We start from the raw sequence: 17,090 nt of genomic DNA on the forward strand, positions 1-17,090 counted from the left end.
TGGCCGCCATATTTTTCCCCAAAACTATATATAACCAATCGATCTCTCTCATGAATTGCAGGGAGCACAACTTGGAAATTAGTACTGGTGCAGCGACCATGAAGGGGTGAAGTATGATGCTCCTATCTTGGTGCTTGCTACCGTGTTATAGCATCTATAATGGTTGCAAAAGAAAATAATTAATTGATCCACGAAGCCAGCCCTGCTAGTGGTTGTAAAAGCTCTCTCTTACGTAGCTTTTGCAGTAACCATTGGCTGCCCTGGCTTGGCTTATTTGGTGCTAGAGGCAAAAGGAGAATTACAAGACATGCTGCTGTTGGTTGAAGAGGAGACCCTCACAACAATATATGACAGGATTTTGCGAAAGGAACTGCAGGAAGTTTTATAGGAAGACCTCTGTTTTAATGCCATGTGGAAATTATCACTTATCCCAAAAATTTAAGTTGATAGGATAAGGTAGATTTATTTATATATTTTATATTTTCTTACAATAATTTAACTCAACTTTTTAATATTGTACAAATCCGAGATTGCTGAAAATCATGAGTGTGTTAAGAAGGAGGCTAGAATTTGATAAATATTATAAAGATTGTTTACATACTTATAAAAGAAAAATAGAAATGAAAACCAAGGGAAAGAGAAGTGGCCTGGGATCAAGATACCCTACGTACCATCCTGAGAACAAATTCGCTCTACATATACATGCATGCAGGTGAAAAAGCAAAACAGTTTCAGGTTGCCCACTAAATATAGGTGAAAAACAAAGCAAAACAGTGAAAGAAAGAAGGAAAAAAAAAAAGGGAACGAGAGTAAGGAGAGAGAGCTTCTTTGTTGGTGGTTTACGATACATTTTTTTATGATTTTGAATCAGCAAATCAAGATAGCATATTTAGCGGGAAAGTCATAAAGCTTCTTGCCACTCTTTTTAATCTTTATTCATCCTCTTGCAAAAGATGCTTCATGATTAGAAATGAATGAGCAGTTAACTCATCTTTTAATGTCCCAACACCCTCAAACATAATATAATCTAGTTAACTTTATTTTGAGGAGAAAAGAGAGTAATATAAAATTATTTCAGGGAGAAAATGTAATATAAAGTTGGCCACTAAAACTATTTTCTTTTGTTAAGGAGGCAACGAATGGCCAACTACCCTAGGGATACTCTTTGGATGGAAGAAAGAAGTTTACTCAGTATATATATTTTTTTAATTTTTTTAGTTGTATACATATTTATAACTAATAATGCATCCATTTTAATTAAAAAATTATTTTATTATTATTATTATTTTTATGAGTTATCATAATTCTATCGCACCAACTCATCATTATCCGTTCAACGGTTAAATGTTTTTACCCCAGATCACTCATTCGGCGTCTAACCGCAACCGCAGGTGTGAAGTCAAAACCATATGTACGTATTAAGGGGAAAAAACCCATATGTACGTAAAATGCCGAGAGGCACATAGACGAGTCTCTCTCGGGCCATTCTTGAAGTCGTTTCCCGACCCCCAAGCTCTCGACCTCGATCTCCTCCCCGCCCTACCATCTCTCTCGCCCTACTGTCCGCGGTCCCTCTACCTCGTCCTCGCCACCGACGCCGCTGCCGGCGTCGTCTACCTCGTCTTCCAAAGACCCCCAAGTCATCGCCGTCAAGGGCTTCAACCTCTCCTCCGCTGCCGCCGACATCGCCGCCATCTCGCCGTCCTCTACCTCGTCTTCCGAAGCTCCGCCGCCCTCCCGTCGCCGCCCGCGATCGTCCCCAGAGTGTAGCATTCCTTCCCTCCTCCTCTTTTGATTTGGTCTGAAATAGCGAGTTAGATGTTTAGTTTTGAGTTGAATGTGGTAACGGTTGTGCTCGAATTTGGCGAAAGAATTAGGGTTTATGTTTTCGTGATTTAGGGTTTCCGTTTTGCTTTTGGTTTCTTGAAATTAGGGTTTATGCGTTGGTAGATTTTGTTGATCACCAATGTCATCGTTGTGATGACTACTCTCGCCATCACGAAGACCTCGATCGCCTCTTGTAAACTTTTGCTTTCATGGAAATAAAGTAATCAGCCTTCATGTTCTTCCTCGTTATAACTAACAGGTCATAAAAGGGGCAGCCAACGTCCATGGCATTTGTGTTTATTCTAGTACTTAATTGGTGGGGTGGGGCTGCTTGGATTAGTAGACTAGTAGATTAATAGACAGCCTCTAAACAACTTATTTTAATGTCCGTCCAACAAAACTATCTCAAAATTTTCAAGAAACTTCATATTTGAAAGCATTGAGAATTACCTCATGGTTGGGGATCCTTGCATGAATAAAAAATGTTGATAGCATAGTTCTGACGGCCCTAGGGCACCACTAATACCCTCTTTTGCTTTTTCCACAAAATCATTACATATATAGTTCATAATCTGGAACATACAGATCTTGTGGTAAATAGTTGGACCTAAGATCTATATTCATTTCATGCTGAACTTTGGCATAAAACTGGCTAGCACAGGTAAAAACTAGGAATTTAGGATAAATCAGAATTCTGGCATTAAATTGTTAAGTGACCCTACTTTAAGAAGTAGTTTCTAAGGCATGTGATACTTGCTTATCATGTCTCGACATTCCTCTTCTAACTCCTTTTAGATTGCTGATAGAGATCCCTAGTAGGTTATTCATAAAATCATATGAATAAAGATTAGCCAGTCCCCATTTCTCATGATACTCATGCATATGTTCATTCAAGATCAATCTTTCATTACTTAAAATTATACTAGGCACGTGAAGGAAGTTTTTTTCTTTTGTTTCTTAACTAACTAAAATGCTTCCACTTTTTTTCTTTATATGACTAATGGGGCTGGAAGTGGGCCAGGCTGGGCCATGCCTCGACCCGAATCGGTCCTCTTTTTTTGGGGTTTCGGGCTAGGCGTAGGCCCGAAAATTTTTGGATAATCCAAGCCCGAGCTTGACTCGAGCCCAGGCCCGAACCTAGCTCGAACCTGATTGAGCCGGCTTGAATTATCGGTTTGGGCCAAAAATAGGTTTGGCCCGAACTTGATTGAAGTTTAATATTTCATAATATTGCTTCACAAATAAATGAGCTAGTTAAAATTAGGCTCTCCTATAACACAAGTAAATGATATATGATTCATTATTCTTAGCTAAACCCATTTCAATTTATCATTTAGTTCCTCATTTTTCTCTCTAAATAACAACATACAAAAATAAATTGATTCAGGCCTAAATTTAGGCTCTGTTTTGGGCCTTGTTCGGGCTTGGGCCGGGCTCGAGGCCAGGCCAATGACATACCTGAGCCTGGCCCAAAAAATAAATGGGCTTTATATTTAAGCCCAAATCTAGCATGAACATTTTTTCAGCCTAGCTCGAAGCTCGGCCTGAAGTCGGCCTGACCCAAGCCCATTTTCAACCCTAATTACTAATTAAATTATTGTGTCGGAGTGTCTTAAATAGGCATTGCAGATGGATCATGAAAAGGGCAATCTTTATATCCTAGATATGTGGATCAGGCTTGCTTCATTATTTCTTCTTCTCTAAAGCTACTTGATAAACTCAAAATTATCTAATCAAGTATTTAAATGCTGGGGAATGCTAATCTGTACTGACCAGCTGTATTGTGCTAAAACTGGCATACCCTTTGAAACAAAACCATGTGTATGGTACACCTCATTTTTGTTGTTCTGACAACTAGAGGCATTCCATTCGTTAGTACGGCATCGTACAATACTAACCATATCATATCGATAGGGTATCAAAATAGGTATTGGTACTAGTACTCCAAACAGTACAACCATGGTTCAGCACGTACCGGACCGGTCCGGTACTGCGGTGAAAAACGGTTAGGGGCCGAAATCAAGTGGTACAGAAGGTGTACCGGTGCTGACCAGAGTGGTTCCACCGGTACAAGCCTGGTACCAGTGCGAATCAGACCAGTTCGCATTGGTACGCCTTCAGTTTGCCACAATGCCACGCGCGGTAGCCGAAACTCGGCCAAACCAATGGTACCGGTTCGGTACAGCCCGAATCGGTCCGATAGGCCGCCGGTACGCCTACCGGTACTAGTTTGGCAGACATTGAGTACAACCAATAGTTCATGACTCAGTTTCATACAGAGCGTAAAATATTTTTTTAGGAATGAATTTTGTCTTGTACAGAATTTTGTACCTATATTTCTCCAATCTACGACAAACCTATGAAACCAATATTAGTGAAGAAAACTCATGCCAAAAGCTCCATAGTTGTAGAACATTTAGAAACTTTCCACCTTGAGTAAGATTAAAATCTAGAAGATGCAAAAGATACAATCAGAGATGGATGAGACTAAAACTCCTGTCAAAATAAGACTATGAAGAAAATTCATGACCAAAACCACAACAATTGCAGAGGCTAGAGCACTATGAAACTCATGCCAAATGTACATGACTATAATTACACTGCATGAGCATATACCAGCAAAAGCCAAAATGGAATGGAACAAGGCTTAAAATCAGCTAAAAATGATTAACTTTATTTCTCAATGGTTTTCAAGGCATTAACATCTCATTAGTTTTCTCTAGCAATATGAGGAAAAAAGGAAAAATAAAAAATAAATAGAAGATTCCAGCTGCTAAGATTTGTAATCGTTTTTCTCCTTTCGAAGTTGAATTGTTGCCGAACCATTATGATGGCCAAATTCTCATTTTATGACGACCTTTGAAACAGAGAGGTGATTGGATGAAAATTAATGTGGTGTTGTTAATGAGATTATCTACCGCCTCCTGGTCCTTTGCTAATGTTAAGGGGTGATGACTTCAGCATTTTGGTCGCCAACTTGATGACTTCATCATTTTGATTCTTGGACTATTAGTGATGATAATGGACAAGAGTTTTAATATGAACTCATTTTAAGATGAACCTTGGAAGCCTGTGTAGAGGGATCAAGATTCAGATGAGGCAATTATTAATTTTGTGCTTCAAATATTGCCTAGTGGCACAAATAGTGGGAGCAGGAACACTATGCAGGAACTGGCTTCACATCATAACATACTATCCGTGCTTTCACATGGTGGGCCAGGTAACTGCAAATGATGGCAAATATTTTGATATGCTGTTTGGTTAGAAGTTAGGACAAAAAGAAGTTGCCCATCTATGAGGTGTACCAAGTCGGTGAGGAGCATTGATATGTGGTATGTTGGAGCTTTTTTTGACTTGCATACCATATCTTGTGGTTACTTGTCATCTTTATGTTTGCTTTCTTACTCTATTGTCATAATCATTGTTTTAAAGTTGGCCACCATAGCAATTTCGACCTGAAAACACTATGCCAAGTATCATAGTGGCGCTATATGGCGCTTGGTTTTGAAGGACAATATATCAGGCGAAAGTCTGCTATTGCAGTCGCTACAATACTGGTTAAAAGTGAGTGGTTTATTCCATATTGGCTGGATTGACTTCCAATTAGATTGATCCAGTAATTTGTTGGTCCAATGGGATGGTTAAAGCATGGGACAAGCTAGCTATTTCATTCCTTAATCGAATGGAATTTAGGGGAAAAGGGAGAAAGGGAAGTGAATTATGTTATATGATTGTAGACATTTTTCTTTATGGTTGATGCTATATGATTGTGGACATGTTATGAGTGATGTTACTATGTTTGGTGGAGGATGATGTTTCTTATTACATTGTAGACCTTCACATTATTTGGATGTCAACATGATATTATGATGCTAGCTGGATCATATTTTATAGTTTTTCTTGATTTTTTTAATTTCTTGCATGAAGTTATGTAAATATTGTATGTTCATACTTGTAATAAAAAATATTGATATATTTTAGCAGTCTGCTATCCAGTATCTGCTACAAAACCCCAGGCTATTATGTACCTTCTATCCACTTTTTAACACACTGGTCATAATTGCCCATATATTATTATATATTTCTTTGTAATGCAAATGCTTCACGGTTTTTTCTTATAAAAGCGTTTACCTGTCTTCATTAAATGAAGTTGAATGAGCCAGAAAAACCATTAGAGTTCTAGGCCATTACTTAATTATATCATCTTGATGGAATTACCTCTCGCTGCCCTTTAGGAGTTAAGACTATGCTTGCTAAATAATAGAGATGATTCATGTGTTGATGACCTTTGTGGATTTTTTCCTTGTTCTACATGATGTGTACAGGACATTAGGTGCTCAAAAGAGAAAAAGAAGTGTAATCTGCTCTTGCTAAATAAAATTGTTCTAACTTATTATGTTTCAATTGTTGAATGCTTTACTTCCTTGTATCTGTCATTTTTCTCCTTACCTTCTTATTGAGTTATATTTATGATAGTGGAGCCTTAAACCACCAAGTCTTATTCTATCTGGTGGATGGATCCATGCTTCATTGATCAAAGCCTGATCCACCAGGATCCACTTTGATCAAATGTTAACTTGTTGTCAACCTTAACAGAATTAATGCAATTTCTTGATGACACAACTATGGGCATGAGAGGGGCCTAAATGAACCTAAAGGTCTAGTTGGTAGGTAGGAAGACCTGTCGTCTCATTAGTTATTATTTATGCAGTTCAAGCTTATGCAACTGGAAATCAGCTTTACAAAATTTATCATCTTAGAAACAGAGAAGAGGCAGGTTTTGAATGGGAAGGTACTTCCACATCTACATCATGAAGTACAGACTAAAAAGCAAAATTTGAACATATCCCAAATCTTTAACATAGGGAGTGGATTTATCATCAAAAGTCCTCAAGCATCAGAGAAATATAGCCTAATTTAAGAAAAATTAATCCGTTTCCGCATTGTCATCTGCCTTTATACCTTTCAAACTCTTCCTTTTTTCACCTCTTGTCTGATCTTTGGTAGTGTATTAGCATTGTAACTAAGTACATTAAATTGCATGGTCATTCACCTGTACACCTGTTTAAGCCTCCCTTCACCTCACATTTATCCCACTTTGGGTGGTTTGGTATAATTGGATTTGTAGGTAAAGTTATTATCATGTCAAGTACTACTATGTTGATTTGTGTCAATGGAACCCTCATAGGAAAATAGTTTTCGAAGGTTTTTGCCTATATCCTTCCAGGTATATCTTCTTGGACCTTCTGTTTGAATCCCTAAATTGCTTGCACATATTTAAACACAATTACAGTTTGTAAATTTGCTACATGTCTACCCTGGAATGTCTAATTATAGAAGACACCGTTGGCTTGAAAAATTTAACAGTAACATGCTTCAAATGCTCTACAGGCACATCAAAGATGTTCAAACAGAGCAGAAGCTGTTTTTCCATTTTGACTGTAACATAATACTAATAATATTCAACTTCTTGTTCCTTGGTTTGAATTTATCTATATCAGTGATTCATTCTCAGCAGCCCAGTTGCTGTTCTTATTATGCTGAATACAGTAGCTGTGTTTCACAATTACTTCTGCTCGATGGCTGATTTGTCCTTATGCCATTTTTGGATCTATGCAAAATGCAGACTTTTATCTTTTCCCTCTAATTTCGCAGATGAATTCTGTTGAACTAGAAAATGGTGAAGAAGAGACCGCGGAGACATTTTCTGACCAGTTACATTTTCTGGGTTCCCCTGGCATGGATGATGTCGATGATGAACCACCAGTGTGCCCTCGCATAGGGGATCAGTACCAGGTGGAAATCCCAACCATCGCGACAGAATTGGAACGCCTTCAACTAAGATCCCACCAGATTAATACTGAGAACATGCTTGATGACAACTATATTTTTGGACTAGGATTAGCCATTCCAATTATGTGGATTCACCATACAGGTGATCCCATAAAAAATGAACAGAATGAATTCCCTGCTTCCAAAATTGGTGGTAATGAAGCTGGGTTTGCGGACTTTGGAAGGGATAAAGAAAGTCAGATTGATGCTACATGCAGCATAGTGGGTGAACTTCCAGCAGAAGATTCAAGTTATCATGATATACATCCTCAAGGCTCGGCATGTAAAGTTGAGCTACTAAATGACTTGGCAGATCAGGGAAAAGAATCTGGAGGTTTCACAAGCCAGGAATGCAGGGCCGCAAATGATCAGATGCATACAGGTTCTCCGTGGCTCCATCAGAGTAAAGCCAAAGTTTTCAGTCCATTGCCTGGTTCACCGGCTCCCTCTTGGAGCAATGCTGAGGAACAGAGTTTTCTCCTTGGTCTTTACATTTTCGGAAAAAATCTTCTTCAGGTGAAGAAATTTATGGAGAATAAAAGGATGGGAGATATATTGTCCTACTACTATGGAAAGTTTTATAGGTCTGATGTGTATTGTAGATGGTCAGAATGTAAAAAGATACGAAGTAGGAAGTGCATACTTGGACAGCGCATTTTCACAGGTTGGAGACAACAGGAACTACTGTCACGTGTGCTACCAACAGTGTCAAAGGAAGGTCAAGATACTTTGCTGGAGGTTTGTTCCTGTGCCTTCGCTGAACATGCATTGCAAACTATGCAATTATTGCTTTGTGCCCATAAAATGCCAATTTTGCATTTTCCAGACAGTGTAATGTCCTGTAGTTTCATACATATACAGTTGGTGTGTTTTAATGATATTTTTGTCCAATACATATTCAAGGGTCATATATCATAGATTATGTGTATATTTCTGTACATGCACCTATTACTATTGTATCCATGTGGTATGTACTTCCAGAAGTTTCCACTATAGATATACAATAGATGAATCAGAACATATGCATAGATGCTAGTAGTGCTGCAATTCTTTTCTAAAACTATAGAATTTGGCTAAGTTGATTTTTTAATTAATTTCAAGAATGCCTATTGTAGAACACTACTAACAAATTACTAATCTCACAAATCTGTGCAGTAATGAACATTTAGTTCTTTTGATTTGGCATTGAGAATGTGTCTCCAGCTGATATATGGAAGTTGCTACTTCTAAACTCTGTTTTTATTTGTTGTCGATGGTGCCTTTGCACTTTATGGCATTGTCATGCTGATATGTTATTTCGAAAGTTATACTACAAAGTAATGTATACACTGCCAAGATTTGCCGTACCGGTCGGTACCGATGTGTACCATACCAGTACCGAATGGTACATAGTACAGAAGGCATGCCAAGTGTCAGTACGCTGAACTGGCCTCCATATCTAACGTACCGACACAGAAATAGGATGGTATCGGTATGGGGTCCGGTTTCGAAATGGCGAACCTTGTACATCGTAATAATAAAAAGCTTAGAAATCTATTATTCTATCAGTAAGATATAATTGATTATTATGTCAAATTAGAAAGAGAAATAGTTGAAGATTTTCTTCCTTCGGATATGGAAGAAAAACTAATAGTTAACACCCTAAATTTATTTTAGGAAAAAATATAGTTTCACCCCGTCTAATTTGATCGGTTCACATTGACACCCATTGGGGTTTAAAAATTTTTAATTGGGTCGTTCAAGTTAGCATACTAACCCAATGTGATCCTGTAGCCCGTCCATCACCCAACATCATTAGTGTGCTGTCCCAAATGATGAATTTATCCTCTCTAGGTTAACTCTTTGAATTACATCTTTGCGTATTTTTATTTTATTTTCTCTTAAGTTTGTGGTTGGGCATTTTCTTCTCTTAACATAGGTAGAGTTTAAATCTTGACCATCACAGAAGTTTGTTATTGTCGAAGTCTGTTTAGATTTTGTTGGATCAAAACTTGTGATGTTGTCTTTAAAGCTAGTGTTCACTTTGAATGCCATGTGCTCCATGGATTGTGCATGAGCATGAGGGTTTGAGTGCAATTCTTGAGCACGAACCCTCTCTTTACGAGGTCGGGCCACGCGCCTCCTTGCCCTGCATGGTCTTCTCTATAGTGGCATTGCCTAGTCAGATTTTTGACCGTCTTCTTGACCACTCCAAGCTAGCAGTGAATATCAATCGCATTCAATGGATGCCCAGGTAAAACCTGAACATATTGGCATAATGGTGTCCCATCCCAAGATACCCAATCAATGGAATCGACGGATATTTGCTCTACTGATTGTAGCAGAAAGACTCCAAGCAATCCCACAGCCGAGCACATTGCATGATTTTTAGTGCAAGCTTGCAAAACTAAAAGCAAACCTATAACTATTCTTGTTCTTGGAGACGTGGATCACCGAGTCTTGTTCCTAGGGAACCAAGAGATTAGCTCGACGACAACCATCGCAGTTCTCAAACTTATTATTACACTTGGAGAATTTGCAGGCTCACCACCTTTTGTCGCATCAAGGCCTTCCACTCCTATTGTAACAAGTAGCACGTTGACCACGGATCTTGACATGTCCCCTAAATCACTATTGTCGCCACCCAACACCATTGGTTTGAGCTTCTTGGTGCTCTTTCTTCCCTATGATTGTGGAGTCAACCAAATGCACAAGCTCCAAGGGAATATTCGGCATTGCTAGCTTCGCCCTAGGATTTGGCATGGGCCTACTGGGGATTGGTAGGAGTTGAAGCTACTGGACAAAGGCAACACAGCTTGAGCATTGGGCTGAAGGGATTGTAGGGCAGAGAGGTGTGCATGTCGACTGAGCACTGTGCCAATGGGAGAGGAATTGGAGGTGGCATTGGCATTGGAGAATTGATTCAAGTTGTTAGAGGTGGAGTGGATGGAGTTTCCGGGGGCATGGTCGGGGGCGGAGGGATCAAAGGTGGGGTGGTTGGGATCTCTAGGGGAGATAGGCTCGAAGAGGTCATTAGGTTGGGGGCCTACTATGTGCTGCAGATTGGGAGGTGGGGCTCGCTGGACACTTGCGTTTGCAACAAGATGGCCGACAAGGAGGCTTTGGTTGTTTGTGCAAAGGGGGATGGAGGAGGGGCTCGAAGGAGAGGCGAGGGATGGGTTGGAGGGGGACGAAGGAGGAGGTGGAGCTCTCGAAGGCAGTGGCCGGCGGGCTATCAAGGTTGGAGAGGACAGTGGAGAGAGAAGTGGTGGTGTTGTACTGAAATAGAAATAATTGTATGTAAATTTATCATTAAGGAAGTATTAGTATTCTATTTTCTAAATGGAGTTGTTATATAATCATTGCTGTAATGACTTTGAAGCATATATAATGGCACCATAACTTATAAGCTGATGGGTATATAAATGTATAACATTAGCTTTCCTTTATCCTCTGTTATATTCTTTGCAAGTTAATCAACTTTATTGAATACATGACGTCTTTAGATAATTGTTGCTGTTGCTTTATGGTTGCAGTGCTTTCTTAATAGTTATATAGGACCTCTTATTATCACAAATATCTTATTTCTTTTTCCCTTCTCCTTTCAACTTTCTTGGTTCTTTTTCGTCTTTCATGTTCTAAGTTTTAGGCTTGGTGTGTTGGCTTTCACACTTAATCAGTTATACTTGGTCCATCACACTTTGCTATGTCTACCTTTCTTTGGGTTGAGGTTTGTGTATAGGGTTTTATCATTGATATGTTGGCGTAAATGATAAGGTTGCTCCATTGTGACCTGGAGGTCACGGGTTTGAAACATAGAAGCAGCCTCTCCACATGCGAAGGTAAGGTTGTTTACATTTTCGATCTTCCTTGGACCGTACAATTGCAAGAGCCTCAACTCCTGTTTATGTTGGCCTGGAGTCACTTGGGTCCTTTGGTACTTAACGTCATGCTCTGTTCATGTCGTTTGGGCTTAGCAACAGTCTCCTAACTTCCACCATTCAAGTGTTGGATATGCTACAGATATATGTCAAGATTGCTCGGATGAAGCACACTTAGCAACAGCTATCCTCTTCTATGGCTACTTTTGTAGCCAGTATAGGTGCTGATGTTTCTTTTCAACAACAAACATCCATACAGATACTCTTTCTTTAGTTAAGTATTAATGTCGGGACAAGTTCTTCAGTGTTTTGCATAGTTGAGGCAGATTATTTGAGCCACCAACAGTGCCACCACGACCATTGCAGGCATTGTATTTTCTTGTCTTGGTCATTTATACTTCTTTGGTTGTATGTCGTTTTGCTTGGGCTCTTATTTTAGGTGTCTCAGTAAATGACTTTTACCATTAATGGTCTCTCGTATTGTTGGTATTCCACCATGGCTCTTACACTACACTAAAGGTTGTTTATGTATAATGTTAAAAATCTCCTCCTTCCACAACTAACCTTAGGCTGCATATTGAATAGTGGAACGCTGAACTAGCACTTTGAAGAACCAACACCAACAACGCCATTAACTTTATCAGAATTTGGGCTGCATTATGGAAAGTTGAAGTGAAATGCTCTAAAAATTTCAAGTCTTTCATTAGGATCCCTAACCCCACTTATGAGAAATTTAGGCAAATGGACTTTCTGGTGCAAGTGTTGCTTTAAACCTCCAGTCTGACAAGTTATTTTGAAGAAAAAGACAAGTCATTCCCATGTCAACATGTTAAAATACAAAAAATACCCTTAAGTATACCATCAAGCCATCCAACTATTTAGGATTGGCTTTATGCTTCCTCATTGACCAAGGTAACAGAAAAAAACCGAAACATGATATCTCGCCAGTTTACATATTAAATGCTTCTTGAGGTTCTCATTGCACAGATTAATCTATGTACAAAGGGTTTGCTACTTTGCTTAAACCCATTGATTTACACGTTTTCCTCAAATATTTAAACTTATGAATAGATGTTCAAATCCTGTTCAAAAACAATCAGAGGTTGGCAAATATATTTTTGGAAAGAGCCAGCATACAAGGAACCAAGGAAGATTTTTTTCCCCTGGCTTGAACCTCCTTTCCTGGTAGGCTTATGCTGTAATATGAACTGACACTTTTGGTCTTAGTTATTACTCCATTTCCCATCTCATTTTGATGAAAGGCCTTTTTAAGAGTATGATTTCTAGACTTTTTTAAGTCAACACCATCTTTAACATTCAATCAATGTAACAGAAATTCTTGACCTATTTATATTTTATCACTTTATAATGCATTTACTGTTAGCCTGTCCAAGACCTTTTTTAAAGCCAGAATCTTGTAGGTCATGTTTAGCGTAACGAAACTATGTGCTGTGGTTCTTAGGCTTGTGAAAATCATTTAAGAGAACATTTGTTAATCCAAGACACATGGTGAACTTTCTCTTTCCTTCAGCTCTATGCAATTAAGAGAACTATGATAAGGTATGATATTTAAAGACCATGTTTCTTGGACTACGAACAAAATGAAGGGATTCACTACCTGTGCCGGAAAAAGATCTTTGAACCAACAAAAACTATCTTTTTGAAAAAGAATCTGATGTCAATTTATTCAATGATGTAGTTCCTTTAAGAGTGTAAAACTTGAAGGTTTCTTGATTGATTAGTGGGTTTTTCCCCTCACTAGATGCTTTGCTGCTTATTTTTTTTTTCAGAAGTTGTGTATGACTTGTCCATCTTGCTCTTGGAGTTTATTCATTCAAACATGTTATTCCCGCATTTTAATTTTGCCCTTTTTGTTGTTTCTCATCCTGAAGTTATATTTGTACTGTTCCTGTTCATACCATGCACGCCTCCTGACTTGGAAGTTATAAACTCGATATTTTTTATGGTCCATATTTCTTATGGCATATTTATTATATAAGTATGCATTCTATTTATAAATTATAATTATTTTGGCAGGCCATTAAGACATTTAACGAGGGAACAGCTTCTCTTGAGGAATTTGTCGTCACTTTAAAAGCTATTGTTGGCATGGAAGTTCTTGTAGAAGCTATTGGAATCGGCAAAGGGAAGCATGACCTTACCGGCATTGTATTAGATCCAGTTAGAACAAACCATTCAGTTTCTATCCGGCCTGAACTTCCAATAGGCAAAGCATGCTCCTCTCTCTCATCTGGTGACATAATCAAGTTTCTGACAGGTGATTTCAGGTTAAGCAAAGCAAGGTCGAATGATCTCTTCTGGGAAGCTGTCTGGCCTCGTTTGCTAGCAAGGGGTTGGCATTCAGAGCAGCCTAAAGATTGCTCAGTTGTCTCTAAGCATGCATTAGTATTTCTCACCCCTGGTGTTAAGAAGTTCTCCAGAAAAAAACTTGTAAAAGGCCATCACTATTTTGATTCTGTAAGTGATGTCTTGAGCAAAGTCGCATCAGACCCAAGGCTTCTTGAGTTAGAGGTCGAAGGAGCTGAAGAAAGCAGCAGTATCAAGGATGAAAATGAATGGGCTGCAGATAACAAATCAGACCAAAATGGTCTGTCTGAGCATCGACGTCACTGCTATCTCCGTCCAAGGCTCCCAAATTGCAGTTCGCAACTCATGAAATTTACTGTTGTGGATACCAGTATGGTTCAAGGGGAAGGACCCTTAAGAGTAAGAGAACTGAGGAGTTTACCTTCCCCTTATGACCGTTCATCTTATTCAGGACAAACAGGAAGCAATAGCTCATCGGAGCAGTTGGACTCTGATGATAGCTCATCAGATGATCAAGGAGATTCTGATCTGAATAAGTCTCTTGACAAGAGAGTGGAACAAAGCCAGAGTTGCATAATTGATGAAGGAACACAATCTGGTCCATCGGATAATATGGTTACTGTTTCAAACAAAAGGCTACCAATAAATGGGCATGTTTCCAATGATCAATGTGCTAATCTGACCAGTGAAAAGCCACGAATGAAGGATACAAAGTGTCAATTCAGCCGCAGGGCAAAATCTGGCCAACAAGATTATTTAGCCCCCATGTCAAAACGGAAGAGGTTAACTGCCTGTAGGTGTGAACGAACTGGTCGCCGCACCTACTCTTTCCCAAAAGGCCATCAACTGAAGAAAGAGGAAATTCACCATGATTTGGATTCATTGAAAGCAAATGATACCACAAGTGCAGAGGTTGACCAGTCTCGAGGGAAGGTACCTATGAACACTACAACTAATCATAGCCCAGATGAGAACAGCAAGTATGCTTTTAGTGGGGAGCATTATGCTACTATTTCTGTAAGTGAGACCACAGTCAGTAAGGAAAAGCCTCAACCCCGCTCCTTCATTGACTTAAACCTACCACATATTCCAACAGATTATGAGATTGCTGAACCCTTCAGCACAGAGGTGGCGGGCAGCCAGGATTATCTGAACCCAGAGAAAGAGGGATGCCTGCCAGAAACAAAGCAGCAAGATAATGGTTCCCAAGTAGTTGGGACATCTAATGTACTGCTTGATGAGCAGCCTTCCAGGAACTCTAGGAGGCAAAGCACCAGGAACCGACCACCAACGACAAGAGCTTTAGAAGCTCTTGCATGTGGATTTCTAGGCACAAAGCGCAAGGGAAGGGACACAAGAGTCCCATTGTCAGGTAACCTGACAAGAAGGCCATCCCGGCGGGTACGCAGGACTGAAACCTCAGTACCTGTTCCTTCATCTGGTGTCAGTGCAGTTAGTTCTGACATCAAGGAGCCAAATGCTGGACCAAATGAATGGCATGGAAGCAATACAAACGATGAAATCATGCTTAATGGTTCATATGTTGAATCAGAAAGGAAAGCGACTCATGATTTGGTTGGGGTACCTTAAGCTGCCTACCTTTTGTTTCTTTGAAGAACTGGAAATGCAGCACTGTGGTTTTTCTGATGCTGTGCGGTCTCAAGGCACGAGATCTACATTCGTGGGGACCTGCACTTCACAGTGGCTGGGGATTTTCCAGTTGTCTTATGTTAACAAGGTCATTTGGTATGCTATACTAGCTTTGCTCGTCCAAGTTAATTGGAAGATGATTTCAGGGGGCATTCGCATGACACATAATCTCTGGACAGCAAAGGTCAGGGAGTTCGCAAATGCGGCTCATCATTTGACAGAAACTTCAGCATCCTCTTGGTCTGGTAACATTTGCTGTCCATATTGGTTTATTCATCATGAGATTGATAGAATAAATTGCATGGATGCAGTGGCTAATCTGTCTATACAAGGGAACGGCAGTACTCAGCTGATTTCAATTGATTATGTAGCATTAAATTCTTTTGGTTGTGCTTCTCACTGTACAAGTTTGTACTGAACTTATACAATCTTGTAGAATTTTAATGGCTATAATTGCTGATGTTCTATGGGGTCATTGTTATATGAGAGATGGATAATTTCTTTTTCTTTGAGGTTTCAATTTTTCTCTGCACACTCCGTTCGGCCTTGTAGGAGCAGAGGATTTTGACGGTTGTTTTAGTTTTCTTTTGAGAGATTCAGCTGTGCCGCTAATGAAGGCTCAACAAGTGAACCCATTCATTAAAGTGACATTCATGTTCTTTCAGTTGTCAATTTAGATCAGCAAAAAACCTTGATCTATTATGGTTCACCATAAAAAAAAAAAAGCCTTCATCTATTGTGCACTCGCTGGGGCCTCCTTCGCTGACACACAGACTGAGGGCATAATACAGAATGGCGTTTTCGTGTTGATGGCTGAGGGCAAAACTAAAATGACCAGAACTGGGGGTCATCGACGATGGATCACCTGCGTCCACTCCTTTTGATTCCTATATGAAGTAGGAACAAAGGAGGAGGAATTAAAAGATTTAAATATTTTTAAATAATTGGACATTTGAACTACTTAGCAAATACTACAAGATCTGACATTTCTCACGCTTTTGGTAGATTATCTAAGCATGCTTGGCAAGATAAGAGTCATTGGAGTGCACTTGAGAGATTGATGAGGGAGCTCAAAGAAATTGGTAATTATAGCCTTTATTATATAGGCTTCTTGGTTATGTTTGAGGGATTCAATTAGGCTATAAATGAGCCAAACAGCTCGCGAGCTGCTTGAGCTCAACTCGACTCAATTATTATCAAGCTTAAGTTGAGCTCGAGTAGCTTGAACAATTTTTCAACTCGAGCTTGAGAAGCAAAATACTTGGTTCGAAGACTTGTGAGACTCGAATATATATATATATATATATATATATATATATATATATATATATATATATATATATATATATATATATATATATTATTTTATTTATAATATATTATTAAGTTAATATTTTAAAATATAATGTTTTGTTATAGTTTGTTTTAACCATATTTTTTAATTATCACCGAGTTTCAAATTCAAGCTCGAACTCGATTGATAGAGTTGATCTTGGTATTGTTTTTGTTTTAATTGACTTGAGTTCAAACTTGGATATTAACGCTCGATCAATCTCGGATCGAGTTTTGAGCCCGAGTATTTTCAATTAAGTT

The 17,090-nt window shown here is 39.0% G+C and overlaps 1 protein-coding gene across 1 annotated transcript; it reads left to right on the forward strand.

Annotated features, from left to right (window-relative positions):
• The first annotated feature begins 1,458 nt into the window (after positions 1-1,458).
• Positions 1,459-16,004, forward strand: LOC103718559. The gene is made up of 3 exons (XM_008807443.4): positions 1,459-1,766; positions 7,483-8,397; positions 13,557-16,004. Exons 2-3 carry the CDS (start codon positions 7,483-7,485, stop codon positions 15,435-15,437), a joined length of 2,796 nt encoding a protein of 931 aa, XP_008805665.1. The 5' UTR covers positions 1,459-1,766; the 3' UTR covers positions 15,438-16,004.
• The last annotated feature ends 1,086 nt before the right edge of the window (positions 16,005-17,090 follow it).

Source organism: Phoenix dactylifera, chromosome 2 (assembly GCF_009389715.1).
Source record: "Phoenix dactylifera cultivar Barhee BC4 chromosome 2, palm_55x_up_171113_PBpolish2nd_filt_p, whole genome shotgun sequence".
Lineage (NCBI taxonomy): Eukaryota > Viridiplantae > Streptophyta > Magnoliopsida > Arecales > Arecaceae > Phoenix > Phoenix dactylifera.